The sequence below is a fragment of the Oncorhynchus tshawytscha genome, linkage group LG07 (assembly GCF_018296145.1).
Source record: "Oncorhynchus tshawytscha isolate Ot180627B linkage group LG07, Otsh_v2.0, whole genome shotgun sequence".
Classification (NCBI taxonomy): domain Eukaryota; kingdom Metazoa; phylum Chordata; class Actinopteri; order Salmoniformes; family Salmonidae; genus Oncorhynchus; species Oncorhynchus tshawytscha.
In genome coordinates this window covers 62,002,757-62,020,750 of record NC_056435.1, presented here as the reverse complement: position 1 = coordinate 62,020,750, position 17,994 = coordinate 62,002,757, and the positions used below count along the sequence as shown (strand labels likewise).

At 41.8% G+C, this 17,994-nt stretch overlaps 2 protein-coding genes across 3 annotated transcripts in view; both read left to right on the top strand.

Annotated features, from left to right (window-relative positions):
• Positions 1-171: 171 nt before the first annotated feature.
• LOC112246246 (probable peptidyl-tRNA hydrolase 2) lies at positions 172-11,612 on the top strand. 2 transcript variants are annotated; one of them, XM_024414546.2, is made up of 7 exons: positions 172-443; positions 2,371-2,493; positions 2,719-2,790; positions 2,906-2,980; positions 4,110-4,207; positions 4,393-4,507; positions 9,976-11,612. In XM_024414546.2, the coding sequence occupies exons 2-7, from the start codon at positions 2,377-2,379 to the stop codon at positions 10,060-10,062; spliced, it is 564 nt and encodes a 187-aa protein (XP_024270314.1). In that variant the 5' UTR covers positions 172-443; positions 2,371-2,376; the 3' UTR covers positions 10,063-11,612. The 2 variants fall into 2 exon arrangements, with proteins under 2 accessions (XP_024270314.1, XP_024270313.1); XM_024414545.2 differs by having other exon boundaries at positions 174-416.
• A 2,269-nt stretch (positions 11,613-13,881) lies between these two features.
• Positions 13,882-17,994, top strand: part of LOC112246242 (histone-lysine N-methyltransferase SETD5-like) — a 40,929-nt gene continuing 36,816 nt past the window's right edge. The window contains 1 exon segment of the mRNA XM_042324788.1: positions 13,882-14,343. The gene's annotated coding sequence lies outside the window, so the exon portion shown is untranslated.

Sequence of the window (17,994 nt, the reverse complement as noted above, 5' to 3'; positions counted from 1 at the left end):
TTCTTCACACACCATATGCAACATAAATCAATGAGGGCGGTCAACATGCTCCAAAGCAACATGCATGGGAAACTCCTTCAAAGAAGTTTCGTTACGAAACGTTTAGACATTTCTGACGGAGGAAAGAATTGATGCTCTTGTTTCACACGATCCATAATTTTTGTAGAACCGGATGTGAGGAGGACTTTAATACTGACGCAATCCGGTACCGTACAACGAAAAAAAAGCGAACCTTGCCCAAAATGGTGTAAAGACGTGAAACCACAACACGCCCATCTTTTAATGAACAAGTCATCTGCAGTCAACAACCTGGCTTCATCGCAGTGAAAGGCGAGAGTGGATATTGGTTTGCAAGCAAGCACTCCCATCCCACTAATTCAAAGGATTGTAGCTGACAAGCTAGCTACGCAACGCAGGTAGGAGTGGCTGGCGCAATCTTTACAGTAAGCTAGTTAACTTGCCTAGTTAGCCACGTTAAGAGCTTGCAGGGAAATCAAATGATACATAGCTAGCAAACAAAATATGTTACACGATAGCAAATGCAACCAGCTGTTAGCTAACGTACTGTTCAATTATATTTTTGAATGCCTGCTAGTTAATTTAGCTTGGCTACGTTAGCTACGGTTTGTTTTCTATTTGGCATTAACAAGCTAGATACCGGTCTTGTGGTCATCGTTAAATAAGTAACTAACTAGCTGTCATCACACAATCGAGTTGCCACTTTGAGAGTTTGTTCCGTCGTGATATGAGATTAGCTCACGCTAACCTTAGTCAATTACCGAGACAGAGTAGCTAAATGGCTAACTACCTAACGTAACTTACCTAACGCTACCCACCAAACAGGCCTACAGATAGCCAGATATCTAACGGTTATGTATATAATTAGGATATCACTGTAATTGAGATATCAACATAATGATTTAGGTAGCTAACTAGAATATCAGTTAGCCAAGTACTCTTACTAGTAGTTAACTAGCTTCGAGGTGTGTCAATGCCTAAGTAGTTGTCAATGGCTGCCCTCAATGCCAGTCTACTAGCTAGATCCTTACTGAACAAAAACAAACCAATAGGCAACCATTTAACAGATTTACAGTTCATATAAGGAAATCGATAAATTTAAATAAATATATTATGCCCTAATCTATGGATTTCACATAACTGGGAATAGATACCTTTAAAAGAAAGTAGGGGCGTGGATCAGAATCTGTCGGTATCTGGTGTGACTATTTGCCTCAAGCAGCGCAACACATCTCCTTCGCATGGAGTTGATCAGGCTGGTGATTGTGGCCTGTGGAATGTTGTCCCACTCCTCTTCAATGGCTGTGTGAAGTTGCTGGATTTTGGCGGGAACTGGAACACGCTGTCATACATGTTGATCCAGAGCATCCCAAACATGCTCAAACGGAGGACATGTCTGGGGAGTATGCAGCCCATGCCACATGGCTGTGCATTTATCATGGTGGAGGATGAATGGCCGTCACAGTATCGCTGTGCATTCAAATTGCCATCGATACAATGCAATCCTATATCGTAACCCCACCGCCACCATGAGGCACTCTGTTCACAACATTGGCATCAGCAAACTGCTCTCCCACACAACGCCATACACGCTTTCTGCTATCTGCCCGGTACAGTTTAAACTGGGTTTCACCCATGAAGAGCACACTTCTCCAGTGTGCTAGTGGCCATCGAAGGTGAGCATTTGTCCACTGAAGTCAGTTCAAGACCCTGGTGAGGATGATAAGCATGCAGATGAGAGCTTCCCTGAGACTGTTTCTGACAGTTTGTGCAGAAATTATTTGGTTGTGCAAACCCACAGTCTCCTCAGCTGACTGGGTGGCTGGTTTCAGATGATCCTGCAGGTAAAGAAGCCGGATTTGGAGGTCCTGGGCTGGCGTGGTTACACGCGGTCTGCGGTTGTGAGGACGGTTGGACGTACTGCCAAATTCTCTAAAATAACGCTTGAGGCGGCTTATGGTAGAGAAATTAACATAACATTCTCTGGCAACAGCTCTGGTGGACATTCCTGCAGTCAGCATGCCTGTAAACACATTTGTGCACAAACATTTAGAAGTTTTTTGTGCGCATGGAACATTTCTGGGATCTTTTATTTCAGCTTATGAAACATAGGACTAACACTTCACATGCTGTGTTTTATATTTGTGTTGAGTGTATTTAGATTGCTAGCGTATTCTCATAAGCTATTCTACCATAATTCATGGTGCACAGGAAAGACAGGCACTGAAAGACCCAGCTACTTGTTTCTACACAACATAACTGTTGAAGAAATATGCTACGGTGTACTGTACATATTTATTTTAATGCCGCAACGTATTAAACTGACTTTAATCCAACGTGGTCCTGCTCCAGCTAACTATGGAGCCCTCCGAGCAGCAGCAGCAGACGGGCCCAGGTTCTGGCTCTCAGGAGGTCAACCCTGTGTACCTGCAGCAGCTGCGAGAGCTGGACATCCCTGAGGAGGCTGCCAAGCAAGTGGGTTAATTACTGCATACAGGTTCTCTTACATTTCCTGAGAGATGATCTGCACTATATTGTGCAAATTTCCTCTTTGATCATCTGTTCGCTAATGAAATATCCCTCTCTACTTACTAATGCATTCATAATGACTAAGGAGTACTGTACTTATGATTGACTATGCTAATACAGATCTATTCAAATCCTTATTTTTGGATATTTTCCATGTCTACCCCTCCACAGGCACTCTTGCACACCCGAAACGTGTCTGCTGAGGAGGCTGCCATGTACTACTTCAACAAGCTGGAGAATGAGGTGCCCATAAGCTAGCCTTAGTTTGCACAGGTACAAGTTGGTACATTACCTCTCCTGTATCGTGTCTGAGCCCACCCTGAATGTCTCTCGTTCTCGCTTTCTCTCGTCCCCTCAGGAGGAAGGAGACGACGACCTCATGTTCAAGATGGTGTTTGTGGTGAACATGGACCTGGCCATGGGTGTGGGAAAGGTCCGTGTAAAGCATGAATCACCGTCTGACTGCAGATAGCTACTTATCACAGTGGGAGGCCGTTCCTTCTCTTGCTAGAACAAAAGCGGTACCTGCTGCGTGCCGACCTAGTAGCGACGAACTTAGCGCTTCTACTTCGCAATGCTCGTCAGTGGCCAACAACTTGACTTTGAGCCAATCGGAGAGCACAATCCCCGACGTGGGGTAGCCAACTAGTGACAACAAAAAGGGAAAAAATAGGGCATTTTTGCCTTAAATCCATGGATGAGCCAATCATACTTCATATGCAATGTAGTGTATGGGAATGGTAGCTAGTTAAGTGCACAGATGCATTGCACACAACACTAAATACTTCATCCAAGCTAGTTAACCACTGTAGCTAGTATTGACATCATTAAATCACAATTGATTAGCTAGTTTCCATGAAACAGCTGCCTGTTCGTGCAGTGTCACTAGCTATGTTGTGCTAGCAATCTAAACATTTGGCTATGGGCTGGCACTGGCGGTATGGGATTATGAAGAGTGAATTAAATGTTTTTTGTTGTCATCTTGCTAGTTAAAATTGCTAGGTAGTTAAGTTGCTGACGACTTTAAGGTCTTTGCAACTCCTCAACGGGATCGGGAGGCAAAGGTCGAGTCATGCGTCCTCTGAAACATTACCCGCCAAATTGCACTTCTTAACACCTGCCCACTTAACCTGGAAGCCAGCCGCACCAATGTGTAGGAGGAAACACTGTTCAACTGACGACCGAGGTCTGCCTGCAGGCGCCCGGCCCGCCACAAGGAGTTGCTAGAGTGCGATGAACTAAGTAAAGCCCGGCCAAACCCTCCCCTAAGCTGAACGACGCTAGGTCAATTTTGCACCGACCTATGGGACTCCCAATCACAGCCCGGGATCAAAGCCGGGTCTGTGGTGACGCCTCTAGTAGCGCCTTAGACCGCTGCGCCACTCGGGAGGCCCCGGTGTGTCTGAGCTTTGAAAAAGGGTTGGAATGTGGTGTTTTGTCGAGCTAGTATGCTTGTTTTGGTGTAGTTTGTGAACCAGGTGCACAAAAAAATCCCAGTTTGCCCATATTGCTAAAAAAAGGTTTTGTTTAATTTCTTCTAACTGAAAGTGTTTGTTGTATAGCTGGCTGCGCAGGTGGGCCACGCAGCTGTGGGGCTCTACCAGGCCCTGCAGGAGAAGAACAGCTGGAGGGAGATGGCCTGGAAGTGGGATCATGGCGGGTAAGGACCGGACCACTTCTTCATTAGGGCATTATTTAAGACGTCATATTGCTGATCAAATTGGATCAGATTAAGACAGCCAGACGCTTTTAAAACACCATAATGTCTGGTAATGGCAATGCCACCATCTGGCTGTTCTAGTATGCACAGAAGGATATCTACATGTGTGTTTGTGTGGTGTGCAGGGCGAAGAAGGTGGTGGTGCAGGGGACCAACATGGCCCACCTTTTGGAGCTGCAGGCCCTGGCCATGAGCCTTAGCCTGCCCACATACCTGGTCCAGGATGCCGGACGCACCCAGGTGAGACATGCGCCTCCATCGTGGCTGCACCTGCTTACAGGCACATGTGCCACAATGATGGTTCCACAGCAGCACAGGTGCACACACCACCATTCCGGTTCCACGTAACTCTGTAGCACCTGCTTACAGAGACACGCACAGCCATTATTAGTATTGAGTTTGACTATCAGTAGGGCTGCCAATGCCATAGACTACACTGTTGACAATGCTGTGGTTGCCTGTTGTTCAGAAGGCATTATTTGAAGAGAACGATTTAGCAGGGCGGGCCGTGTTCGCCTAGTTTAACATGCCTTAATGACGACGGATTTAGGTAGGTAAGCGGTTCACACTTTGATACAAAACCATTGCAAATTGGAACTGTTAAATGACACTTGAGAGGGGCGGATGCGATCACAAAGATTCACAAAAAAAGGAAACAACTTGTTGACAAAGATTGCAACAGCCAATTAAAAATGGTCAATACTCTATGAAGGGCACCCCATTACATATTTTATACGCTGTACATAAACACTGAATAGGTCAACTGCCGGTTGATAGCTGTCCGCACATAGCTTGCATTTGTTGACATATGCCAACCTTGGCAAACATTGACTTTTTCAAACAGGTTGCAGTGCCTCTGATAATGTGTTGATACATAATGATTAGTGAAGGAGGTTTTACACTACCACAGAAGTTATCCTTTGATAGTTGAAGACTACAAGAATGCTTGTCTTTTTATAACCCGAATGTATTGTTTTGTAAGGCAGGATCAGACGGGTACATAACTTGCAAATTGTACAATGAGGTTGAGAAAAGAATGACCGACATTACAACAGAGATTTCTGTTCAGAATGTTCTGTAGATGACAAGGGGAAAAATACACTTCCAGTGTTAAATAAAATAATCTGCATCAAAGACGTTGACCCAAAATCCAGAAACTCAAGTGATTTATTTTATTCTAAATTAAGTATTTTCTAAACTCTATTTTCTTAACTGCATTGTTGGTTAAGGTCTTGTACAGTGGAGCAAAAAGTATTTAGTCAGCCACCAATTGTGCAAGTTCTCCCACTTAAAAAGATGAGAGGCCTGTAATTTTCATCATAGGTACACTTCAACTATGACAGACAAAATGAGAAAAAATATCCTGACATTTTGTAGGATCCCATTGTAGGATTTTTTAAATGAATTTATTTGCAAATTATGGTGGAAAATAAGTATTTGGACAATAACAAAAGTTTATTTCAATACTTTGTTATGTACCCTTTGTTGGCAATGACAGAGGACAAACGTTTTCTGTAAGTCGTCACAAGGTTTTCACACACTGTTGCTGGTATTTTTGCCCATTCCTCCATGCAGATCTCCTCTAGAGCAGGGATGTTTTGGGGCTGTTGCTGGGCAACACGGACTTTCAACTCCCTCCAAAGATTTTCCATGGGGTTGAGCTCTGGAGACTGGCTAGGCCACTCCAGGACCTTGAAATGCTTCTTACGAAGCCACTCCTTCGTTGCCCGGGCGGTGTGTTTGGGATCATTGTCATGCTATAAGACCCAGCCACATTTCATCTTCAATGCCCTTGCTGATGGAAGGAGGTTTTCACTCAAAATCTCACGATACATGGCCCCATTCATTCTTTCCTTTACACGGATCAGTCGTCCTGGTCCCTTTGCAGAAAAACAGCCCCAAAGCATGATGTTTCCACCCCCATGCGTCACAGTAGGTATGGTGTTTTTTGGATTGCAACTCAGCATTCGTTGTCTTCCAAACATGACGAGTTGAGTTTTTACCAAAAAGTTCTATTTTGGTTTCATCTGACCATATGACATTCTCCCAATCTTCTTCTGGATCATCCAAATGCTCTCTAGCAAACTTCAGACGGGCCTGGACATGTACTGGCTTAAGCAGGGGGACACGTCTGGCACTGCAGGATTTGAGTCTCTGGCGGCGTAGTGTGTTACTGATGGTATGCTTTGTTACTTTGGTCCCAGCTCTCTGCAGGTCATGATTTCTTCAAACCAAGCTGCTTACCTATTGCAGATTCAGTCTTCCCAGCCTGGTGCAGGTCTACAATTTTGTTTCTGGTGTCCTTTGACAGCTCTTTGGTCTTGGCCATAGTGGAGTTTGGCGTGTGACTGTTTGAGGTTGTGGACAGGTGTCTTTTATACTGATAACAAGTTCAAACAGGTGCCATTAATACAGGTAATGAGTGGAGGACAGAGGAGCCTCTTAAAGAAGAAGTTACAGATATCTTGCTTGTTTGTAGGTGACCAAATACTTATTTTCCACCATAATTAGCAAATAAATTCATAAAAAATCCTACAATGTGATTTTCAGGATTTTTTTTTCTGTCATAGTTGAAGTGTACCTATGATGAAAATTACAGGCCTCATCTTTTTAAGTGGGAGAACTTGCACAATTGGTGGCTGACTAAATACTTTTGCCCCACTGTAAGTAAGCATTTCACGGTATTCAGAGCATGTGACAAATAAAATTAAATCTCTTCCTGGACTGCTGTACTGAAACAGCTGCAAACACGGGTCACGTGACTCGTGACGTTGCTGGATGCAGGCCTCGCTCTGCTTTGTTGCCAGTGAATTCTTTATACAGAAATCGGTTTTGAGTCAGGAAATGTGTACTTTTCCACCTAAAACATTTGCGATTATTTTATGGAGCCAACTCCCACAGCAGAGGAAATGAGTAACAACTGCACATCGTGGGTGAGACCATGCTATGTCGAGAGACAATGGACATTGTGTCACCTTGCATTGCAGGATAGAATATCCCAAAAACATGGTGATAAATAAACATAGGCTATATAGTGTTCTGGGCTAATGTGAAAACATAATCCCACTAACAGTCCTGATCAGGTTTATGATAAAATGTACTTTATTGAATGATCACTTATCTAGGCTACTAACTCGTTAGATAACTGTCCATTTGGCCCAGCTGGAACAGGGGTGCGTCTCCAATTAGTTTTTTGGGGGGAAGACTGATTTTATTTTTTACAGGAGGCCGGATTTAGGGCTGCAAAATCCTGTGGTCGCAAAAGCAAACTGCTCCTATTACCCCAGAGAGCACACGTGCTGTTACCCATCTCTGCTGCTGTGGCAGTCGGCTACATTATAATTATTTCAAGTAATCGCTAATGTTTTAGTTGGTAAAGTACACATTTCCTGACTCAAAACCGTTAGTACTTTTGACAAATGGCTCTTTTCAGCCCGGCCTGTAAGCTTTCAATAAAACGAATTTGTCCACACTTCACGGATTTCTGAATCATGAATACCCTGGCAACCAAGCAGAGCAAGGTCTGCATCCAGCAACGTCAGGAGTCATGTGACCTGTTTATGCAGCTGTTTCAAGTAGTGATGCACCGATATGACATTTTTGGTCGATATCCAATATTTTCCTTGCCAAAAACCCGATACCGATACAATATTAAACATTCTAGTACAGTTAAATAGTTCACACACATGGACGCAGCATCTCAGTGCAAGAGGCGTCACTACAGTCCCTGGTTCAAATCCAGGCTGTATCACATCCGACCGTGATTGGTAGTCCCATAGGGCATTGCACAATTGGCCCAGCGCCATACTGTTTGGCCGGGGTAGGCCGTCATTGTAAATAAGAGTTTGTTCTTAACTGACTTGCCTAGTTAAATAAAGTTTACAGACACACACACACTGACCAAATAGTTATTTTGTTGGCATTTACATATGTCCCCATTACCAGTAAAATAATCAAAACCTATTTCTTGCACTTAGTTGCTGTGCTGTTTTGTTGTTCAGTCATTTCATTTTCAACCAGGATTGATATTGAACGCGTGTCAAAAAATATACTATTTAACACTATTTGGCGTGTCAGGACCTGAATATGACTGCACGTCACACAATAATTTACGGGTTCATACAGTTTATGTAGTTATTACACACTCGTATTTCATGTCACAACGATTCATCGATACATATGCCATGATGCTGGTCAAGTTGTCTCGCGCACCTACAGTGCTGTCATATAAAAAAAAGCTCGCTCATGGATGCAAACCATGTTCTTCCCCAAAAACAGCAAAACGATAATCTGTTTCAGTAGCTATATAGTTAGCTAGCTAACTATCCATAGTATGTATGTCCTGAAGCTAATTAATAGCTAGCTAACTATATAGCTAGGTGTCATCTAAAATAACCCTATTTTATAAGACCGTTCTTATTTGATTAGTGGTGGTCGAACCGTCTGTGAAGCTATCCACAATAAGGATTAGCCACAATAGTGGACTTTGCGGTTAGCCTTCAAAATACAAGTATGGCATAATTCTACTATTTGCATTTCTGTCAATGACATACTTTTATTCTGAAGGCTAACCGCAAAGTCCACTATTGTTGCTAATCCTTATTGCGGCTAGCTTCACAACACAAAACCAGGTGTGGTCAAGCCTCGCTAGCCAGATGAAGCTAGCTGGCTGCTTATAATGTTTTGGGCAACAGGGTAAAGTAGCTGGCTAGCTATTGCTTTTCATTAAGTTCAATTTCAATTGGCAACCTAGCTAATACTTACTCACAAGGATTCCTAAATCATTGCTAAGAATAATGTAAATGACTGCAGGTTCTACTGTTCATTGTTTTCAGGCTGGTTGTATTGGTGCTAGCTAGGTACCCCAGAAGTTGCGGTTGAACAAATTATGCTTCATTACCAACGCTGTGTTTGCTTGTTTACAGACTTTTTTTGTACAGCTTTGACAGTGCTACTGTATCTTTTTTGACAAGCAAAGGCCTACACGGCGTTCCATAGTATGCATGTCGTGAAGCTAATAGCAGTGACGCTATTACTGTGTAACTCCGGTAGGGCAACATCTGAAAAATAGCGCAGTTGGTTGTGTACCGTTGCTTAACCAGTCGGCGAAAGACATCACACACGACAGAGAACGGTTGATTGTCAAGGGCAATGAATGCCATTATCTTGGCTTTAATGGGTTTGGCCTTTAAGTTGTCTTGCAGAGACATTTTTTTTTTTACTGTTTCAAATGACTGCTCGATCCACACAGCAGACATTGTGGGCTCATTTAAGAATGTGTTGCATGTATAGCGCAACATTTCGTTGCGTCATGTACCTACATTATATAGGTATGCACGTCAGCGTTGATAATGGTTTTGCACATCGGAGCGTTAAACTAGACATCGACCGATATTTACATTTTTAGCTAATATCGGCTGATACCGATATATTGTGCTTCCCTAGTTTTAATTACAGCACTACAAGGAGAAAGGGGAAACTCCACTTAACTAGTTTCAATATAAGCAATCACTTGGGAGTTTCTGGATTTTGTGTAAACTTCTCATTTTAATAGCAAATGACTTACAAATTACTTGTTATTTCAATAAATGTCATGCCTAGTCTTCCCTGGTTTCCCACCCACCTTTTTTTGCGAGTGCAACCTATTCCTACCCCCACCCCACGCATAAGGATGCTAATAAATTCTATGACCTCTGGATTTTTGTCAGGTGGAAGCCGGCTCACGCACTGTCCTGGCCATCGTTGGGGAGGAGGAGATGGTGAACAATGTCACTGGAAGTCTGAAGCTGCTCTGAGGGACTAAACCAGCTGTGGAGGTGCAGGGCTGTGCAATGCCACAGAGGCAACCAGCAGAGGGCAGCATCCCCCTAACAGCAGAAGGGTCTCAGCATGCAAGCGCAACAAAGTAACAAAAAAAATGAAAAAAAGAGTAAAACAACCAGACATGACCGAACCACCAAGATGAACATTCAGCCATTTTTTTCCTGTTCCCTGTCCGAGCCACTGACTGGAGAAGAGATGTGTATAGAGTTGCTCATGTCGAGAGGAAGGGACTGGTTACTCACACCGACAATGTTGAAGCCAGTTTGAACAGTTAAGCTATTTAAGAGGGATGGCCATTACTGTATGAGAGAATGGTATCCAATTTTTATGAAGCTGGAAGTTCATGGCATCCCATAATTCTGACTCCCAATTTTTAAAATATGATTTGGTGTATTGAAAGAAGAAAAAAAATCAAGGATAGAACCTAGTGTTTTGGTGTTTGTTAAATACTGTTATTGTAATTCAAGCAGCAAAATATATTAATGTAATAATTATTTTTAGATGTAGGATCTTCCTGTGAAAGTTACTGCTTATCAGTAAGGAGAGCTTTACTGACACCTTTACCATTGCGTCGGTGTGTAAACTAATGTGTATATGTATACACGTATGTATGCGACATTCTCCCCCAAAGACCCTGCCCCTTAGAAATGGTAACACTACATACTGACGTCAAATGGCCGTCCATTGCTTTTATGTGCATCCGTCCAGGCCATATATAATCGGTGGCATGCCATCAACATTTCGCACAATCACTGTTGGAGTTTTTTTTATATTTGTTTTGGAGTTTTTTCCTCCATTTTCTGTTCTTGCAAAAAAGGATAAGGTCGACTCGGCTTGCTCTGAGTTAGAATTCCTGGACTTGGGAGTTTGCCGTAAAAATAAGTGTGAGGAACTCATTGTATGGGTTAAAATAAGCTGCTGTGCTTGATGCTTGCACAGGTACTCAAGCTGATTTATTAATGGTTTACACAAGTGAAATGTTGTGTAATTTTTGAAACTGCTTTGAGGGTAAATGTGTTATCTTTCTCTACGATGTAGTCTAAAAGATGTCTAGCTATGACTTCTACCTAATCAGTATAAATATCTAAGCTGGAGTAGCAGTTACAGGAGAACAATTAACTGCATAAAAAAAGTATACATTCTTGCCCTTACAGATTTAAGCATTGGACAACCAGATGCCTATGATATGTTTCTGTTAAAACAACTCATTGTTCATTACTTAAGCAAAAATGAATCGTATTTTGTGAGCATGTGATGCCATTTGGGACCGTAAATGGCTCTGAAGTCTTACTAAATATGGAATGGTCTTATTATTTAAATGGAACTGACATGACATGCATGTAACAGTTATGCTGAAAACATATTTTTTTCTCCTCTGTGTTAAAGAGACCATGCAAAACACCATGGCTGCATCCATTTTTTTATTTTGTGTTTGCACTTTGATACCTGTCGGTGTTACACAACAATTTGTTCCTGTTTTAAAACCAAGGAGCCCATTAAAAATTACTTCTGACCAAGTGAAGTAATTTTTTTTATTTGAATCTATTATACTTTAATTTTTTTGTAAATGACATTTCTACCCCAACCGCAATGATTTGTTTATTAATATGATTAAAACTACTGATGTTGCAAGTTCTTCCCTGCCACATTTCAGCTCTAAACTCTCCCCACGAAACAATGGTTGTCTTCTCTGTACAGGAATCCAACTTCCCAATAACATTCTACAGCAATCAACCTATCGGTTTATAGAGGGTGGAAATAACTTGGAAACTAGAGTGAAATTATTTTATTAGTTGTGTAATTATTCTGATTAGCTTTTTCAGACTATAGAAATACACTTAAGGTTGACGTGCGCTACAGCATCTCTCTAATGGCTGCCGCGTTCACATGTCGGATTGATCGGAGGAACGTCTTGGATCGTTCACGTGTTCCGAGCGAACACAATAAGAAATCCGAAATCGCGGCCAGCATGTGGGAAAGATCGTTGTCCGTGAGAATATATCCGAGTTTCCTAGTTGTAATTACAAGGGCATTCATGTGCATTTTCCCTAGTAGCAAGCGAGCTACCCTTGACAAGTATAATGTCGCGTTCCTGTCTTGTCGGAAACTCGAGCCCTCCAATTTAAAATTAATGTAAATTATTTACGTTGAGCTTCCAATTGATTTATTCTGGTACAATCACAAGTGGAAACTCTGGATCCGACTCTTCAGCAAATCGGACATTTCGGAGTTTCCGACATAAGGTGTCATGATCGATATCAGCAGAGCAGGGGAACCCAAATACATAAATACAGCCTGTGAAAAGTACGTCAAGAATGTAGGGATGGTCTTTCATTCCCTCAATTCAGCCTGAACGATGAATAACAAGGCCCTTCTAAAATTAAAATATAGATTTTCAAATTAATGTATGTTGGAACGTTCCATGCGATTGAGCAGTATTCCAGAAGAGGCAACTTTAAAAGAGCTGGGAACTCACAGATCTATGTAGACAAAACCGAATGAATCCTTGATTTATTCAGTTCAATCTTAATTTTCATCGCGCAGAAATATACTACGTATGTCAAATGGATCAGTTCTATTCACTAAAATGTCATTTGTGTGCTTGTGGTTACGTTTGTTACCTACTGTCAAACTGCATTGGATAGAGTAAAATGAAGGTAGACATTTTAGAAACATGAACGTTCTATCTTGCAGTCGTCTCCGCATTTTAGACCATTGCAAACATAACGTTAGCATTTATGACTTTTTCTATTCCAAATGCTTCTCTCAGGTCCATGATAACAAATAAAGAAGCCAATCGCATGCAATCTTAATTCTATTCATTAATCCTCAAACGCAGTTATTTATTTAACCGATGAAGGATAATGGAAGCGGAATCTTCATCAATGCTTTGCATATACTCGTAAACAAGGTCAAACGCGAACAGCAGAATGTAGCCTAAAATCTCTATAATCGAAAGAAAAGTATATTTATTCTGAAACCGCTATCGAATGTTGGTTGATTATAATAAAATACGATCTGATCACATACATGAAAAGCCTATTCTTCTCGCCAAAATTCCCTTATTGATAATGACGAGCCATTCGAATAGATGGAATTTTCGTGAAGTGTGTCCTTGGCTATCCCCGCTCAAGAGTGCAGTTTTGAATTCGGGCTGCGCAGTATGAGGGACCAGGGGTAATACGAACAACCCTGGTCAATTTCCCTGTCCAATCCCTTGCCAGATCCTACAAGAACGACACCTCATATTCCATTCATGACACTTTAGGTGGGGCTGACCTCTGTCGTATTCCCTGGTATGGGGCACTAGAGACCCCGTGTAGCTAAGGTTGGCTACTCTGTTTCGGTATGTAACGAAGGCTTTCCCCTTTGCGTTGAAAATACATAAATAAAAACATTCAAGCAATATAATCCCTCTATAAAATAATCAAATAAATCCTCGGCCTTTTCATTTAATTACTTGAGCATTTCCCCCATATTGTAGACACGGGTCCGCTTTTTGTATAAAATTCTCTCCCAAATCAATCCATTCTACCGACACTTGCGATCACTCCCGTGTGCCACAACTACACATGGCAAAATCCGAATGCGCTTCAGCAAACCCTTCCTAGAAAAAAAGTCACGCCCTCTTGGCATAGACAACAGCTAAATTCGGCGCCCTATTTGACCAATGGCTTGCTCGTACAGCAATGCTGTCCTTTGACAGGCACGTCATTGACCAATAATATATTGGAGGTAGGACATCAGTGCAAAACCCGCCCTAGTAATGAGCCCCTGCTTTATTGCCCGAGAAACCCCGTGGCACCGTTGTGTGTCAGACAGTTTCGCTGGGACCCGCGATCTATGCCGGCGAAGAGGGGGATGGGCGCCACTGCGAATGTTAGGACCCGAGACCGAATCATAGCCCTGTACTACTACCACATAGAGCTGCATATACCCCTTTATAAATATCGATTGTAAATAATATACAGCACCATAATAAATGGATTAAACCACCCTGGATTCAACATATACACTCGATGGAAATACGGTGCCCAAGCAGGACAGGGAATTAAACGTTCAACCTTTACGTGGGGGAGATTTAGAAGTTTGTTTCCTACCCCAGAAGAGGGAGCTACCAAGGGGGGCAAAGGATAACAGGAGACTCCGAGGCCGAGTTGGAGGCCTGGTTCGATTTGATGTTGGAATACTCGAAGATCTGCAGACAACACAGGAGGATACTTAGTTCGTACTGGGTTGGAATGTCTCACTAGGTGAGTGGTTTAGTCATGTTAAATGTGTATTATAGGTTGATTTACTTGTGTATTTTCAACGTTTTAGTTGAAACACATTGGATTGCTTGCTGTCTTTCACTATCATAACGTCATCACAAATTCTGTGCTAACTAAACCTGTTAACTTATCAAATGCAACTGTTCACTTTGTTAATCCTTCTTTTGCTACTATTCCTGTTGTCTCATGTCGCAAAGCAGTTGATGTATGCAATGGTTGTCCTTGGTTTTGGCCATGTAACTTAGCTAGCCACATCCATTGCAATTATTTGATAGTTAGCTAACTAGGCTAGCCAACGTTTACCTGATTATAAACTATGTTCATTCCTGTTATGATCACTTGAAACATTGTATTCTTAGTTATACATTTATGATTTTTCGTGAGTTTGACTTTACTAACTCAGCAATGAACGCATTGTATTCATTAACACCATTTCCAATGTACCTACGGTTTCAACTTGTAATAATAACGTTAGTTGGTTCCCACGATGGCTGAACAGCTGAATAACATCACCTTTCTTGTTCTCACTAAATTGATTATTGCCTTGTTTTAGCTTTACTATTATATCTAGTTATTTTAACTAACTTAAGTATTATTATTAGTTATGTTACATTTTCTCTTGAAGTGACTGGCCACGTAGTGATTGGTTTTATACTACATTAGAATAAACCACACTTCAAGAGGACATTCTTCTTATTGCCCGAGGTCTGGTGCTTATTAGTTAGCCAACTAAGATTGGCAAAATAGGTTGCTTACAAGCTGCTTGACTAACTGAGCGTAGATGGCTGCGTGTGGCTTGGATTCATCAGCTTGATACGTTGCATTTCTTGGCAACTATCTATATATTTATTAGTAGCTTTGGAGAAAAAATAGAGGTAAATGTCCCTACGGTAGATAACTACCTAGTTGACCAGACTAGTAAGGCTTTTGGGACATTTTCCAGTTGATTGTGTCCACACTTGATTCACAGTATTTCGTTCTGTCCGAGTTATGACATGGTGCATATTTTTACAGCTTTGCATTCATTGATTTAGACTATCCCCCTTTCGTGTTATGTATTCACAGTTAGCCAATACTGTAGATGTATTATTGTTAGGGCAACACTAGATGCGTTTGAGTTCATGGCGTGTGAAGTGTTTATTTGTTTTGTGTTAAAATATATATATATATGCGCGCTACATAAGATTGGGCCACTTAACATTAAAGCTAATAGAAAGCCATATCTAGAGTAGTGACTTATTTTTCTAATTTACCAACCACCAACGTCTGTGGCGGATAAGAGAAATGGGTGGTATTTTTGAGTGGAGCTCGCGTTTCCTTTGGACCGAAAATTGTAGCGAGAGAATGGAATGGCTGTAGACTCGGACATCGAGCTTTCAGCTTTGCTAAATTAGATTTTACACTGTTGTTTTGGCCAGTTTAACCGTCCGTCTATGTTGGACAATGAATACACTGGTAATGACCGATATTAGGAATTCGAGGGACAATTGCTTCACTTAGTTGCCACCAATGTAGACTAATTAGTCTTTACAATCTTTCAAGAGACTTGATTTGGACAAGCCCGCCCAGTTTATTTTTAGATCTAACCGGATGAAGCTATCTTGTTGACGTAGTTGTTCTGCATAGTATGCTGACTGATCTTATGTCATTTTGTGTATTGGCTGGCATCTGTTGGAATGTTTCACTAATGCGTTGTTATAATATAAAAGGGCCACTGCTTGTGGGGTAGCCGCTTAATCGTATTCGTGTTGAGCTCCCAGACCGAGAGCAGTGTAGTTGTGTGGGTAAAAGGTGATTGGGTAGTTGTGTGGGTAAATGCAAGGTAATATATTCTGCTGTTGATGAGCTAGCTCTGCTTAGAAACCTCCCCATTGTTACAACACAGCATGATAGGCCTAACTACACATCAAGTGTTCCTGTTCCATATAACAGCAAAATACTGTTAGTCCATTCTTGCATATTTCCAGAAATAAAATGGAATGATAAAACCGTTCGTCTACCACGACCTATCCTATTTCAAACAGAATAGGCTGGATTTGAATGTTTTTGTTGGTCTGGAAGACTGCCTGCGGGTTGGCACAGCCTGGACTCGTTTTGATTGGTCCCGGCTCGCATTCTCTGAATAACTTTGCCGCTGCTGTTCTGGCCTCATAACCATTGAAAACATGAGCCTCGCACTCTCCCTCGCCGGACCCTTCTTTTTTATCTAAAACAAACGGTGTGCTCACCGAGACAAACACACCAGTTCCTAAGAAACTCATGGAGAATTGGGACACGGACACACAATGGCTCGCTTTGTTAACCCAATCTGCAAATACTGTGAAATGTGTACCTGGCCCTTTGTTGACCCGCCTCGTATAGCCTCCCATTTTCTATTTGTCGACCTCTATTAAACAGGCTCACATTTTCCGCATGACATAAAGTTAGCCAACATAAATGTAAAAACATAACACAATCAACATACACGAGTTAACGTAAAAGGGTTGAATGAGTGATTCAGGAAGAGAAAATGGCTTCAGTTATACACAGTAGCCTATACTGTTAATGTGTTTAGCCTTGGCAAGTTTGTCTTCGACAGTACTGTTGAATAACCTGCTTGGATTTCCCTTTGTGTGTGTCTGGAGGCTGTGGAATTCCCCCCAAAAGTGGGCCTCTCCAACGGTTGGAGATCTAAAGGAATGTGCAGAAGGGCAAGGTTAGTCTTAGCCTGATGACTCACACTAAATCCTTCCGTTGATCACTACATACTTCAGCCTGAGACTGCCATCATTGACGTTGTGTGTGGTGATGAGGGGCGCAGTACAAAACAAAGTCATCAGCGATTGGATTGTTTCTAACCAATCAGAGTCTCAAAGCCAATGACGAATTTTCAAACTGCCACTTTACCCAAGTGTGTTCTTTCATCGGTTTTTGGACCAATCAGATGGCCCGAATGTGTTCACATTTGGACAAGGGTTGGGGAGATACTCAGATCCAGACCCATTGTGGAGAAGAAACTAATATCTGTGGGCGTGGTGTAGCATTTGACAGCCACAAGGAGTCTGGCAAGCCAGGCAAGGTTAGTCTGGCCTGATTCTGTGTTCCTATTAAAGTGCATAGCTAGCTATACACACAGCCCTAAAAGCACTTCAAGTGATCAGTAACTGTTGGGCAACAATGTGTTGTTGTAACTAATAGATGGGTTAGCTGACAACATCATGAAAACGATGTGCACGCTTCAATGGGGCAGAAATTGGAGTTGTTGTAATTCTGGATGGTCAGATAACAACCAACAATGACAATAAACTGCCATGTGGGGAATTGTGATTTAATTTCAGCTACTTTAATCTTGTTCTTGATACCATGTCTTGTTTTGAGGTGTTTTGACTGATTTCATGTCAATGCTAATATGGCAGAAATTCGCTAGCTAGCTAACCAACAACTGTAACAATGTATTTGACAGACAAGTGTTCATTGTGCAAATGTTTTTCCCATTTCCAATAAACGTTGGAGACTAAATATAGTTTATGTTCAACAATCTAATCCAAACCCCTCAATTTTTGTCGCTAAACAACAAATCCGTCTATATAAAACCAATCAATGGAAGGTGAAGTTGCTGAGTTATTGATGTTTCTGGAATGTTGAACACTTTAC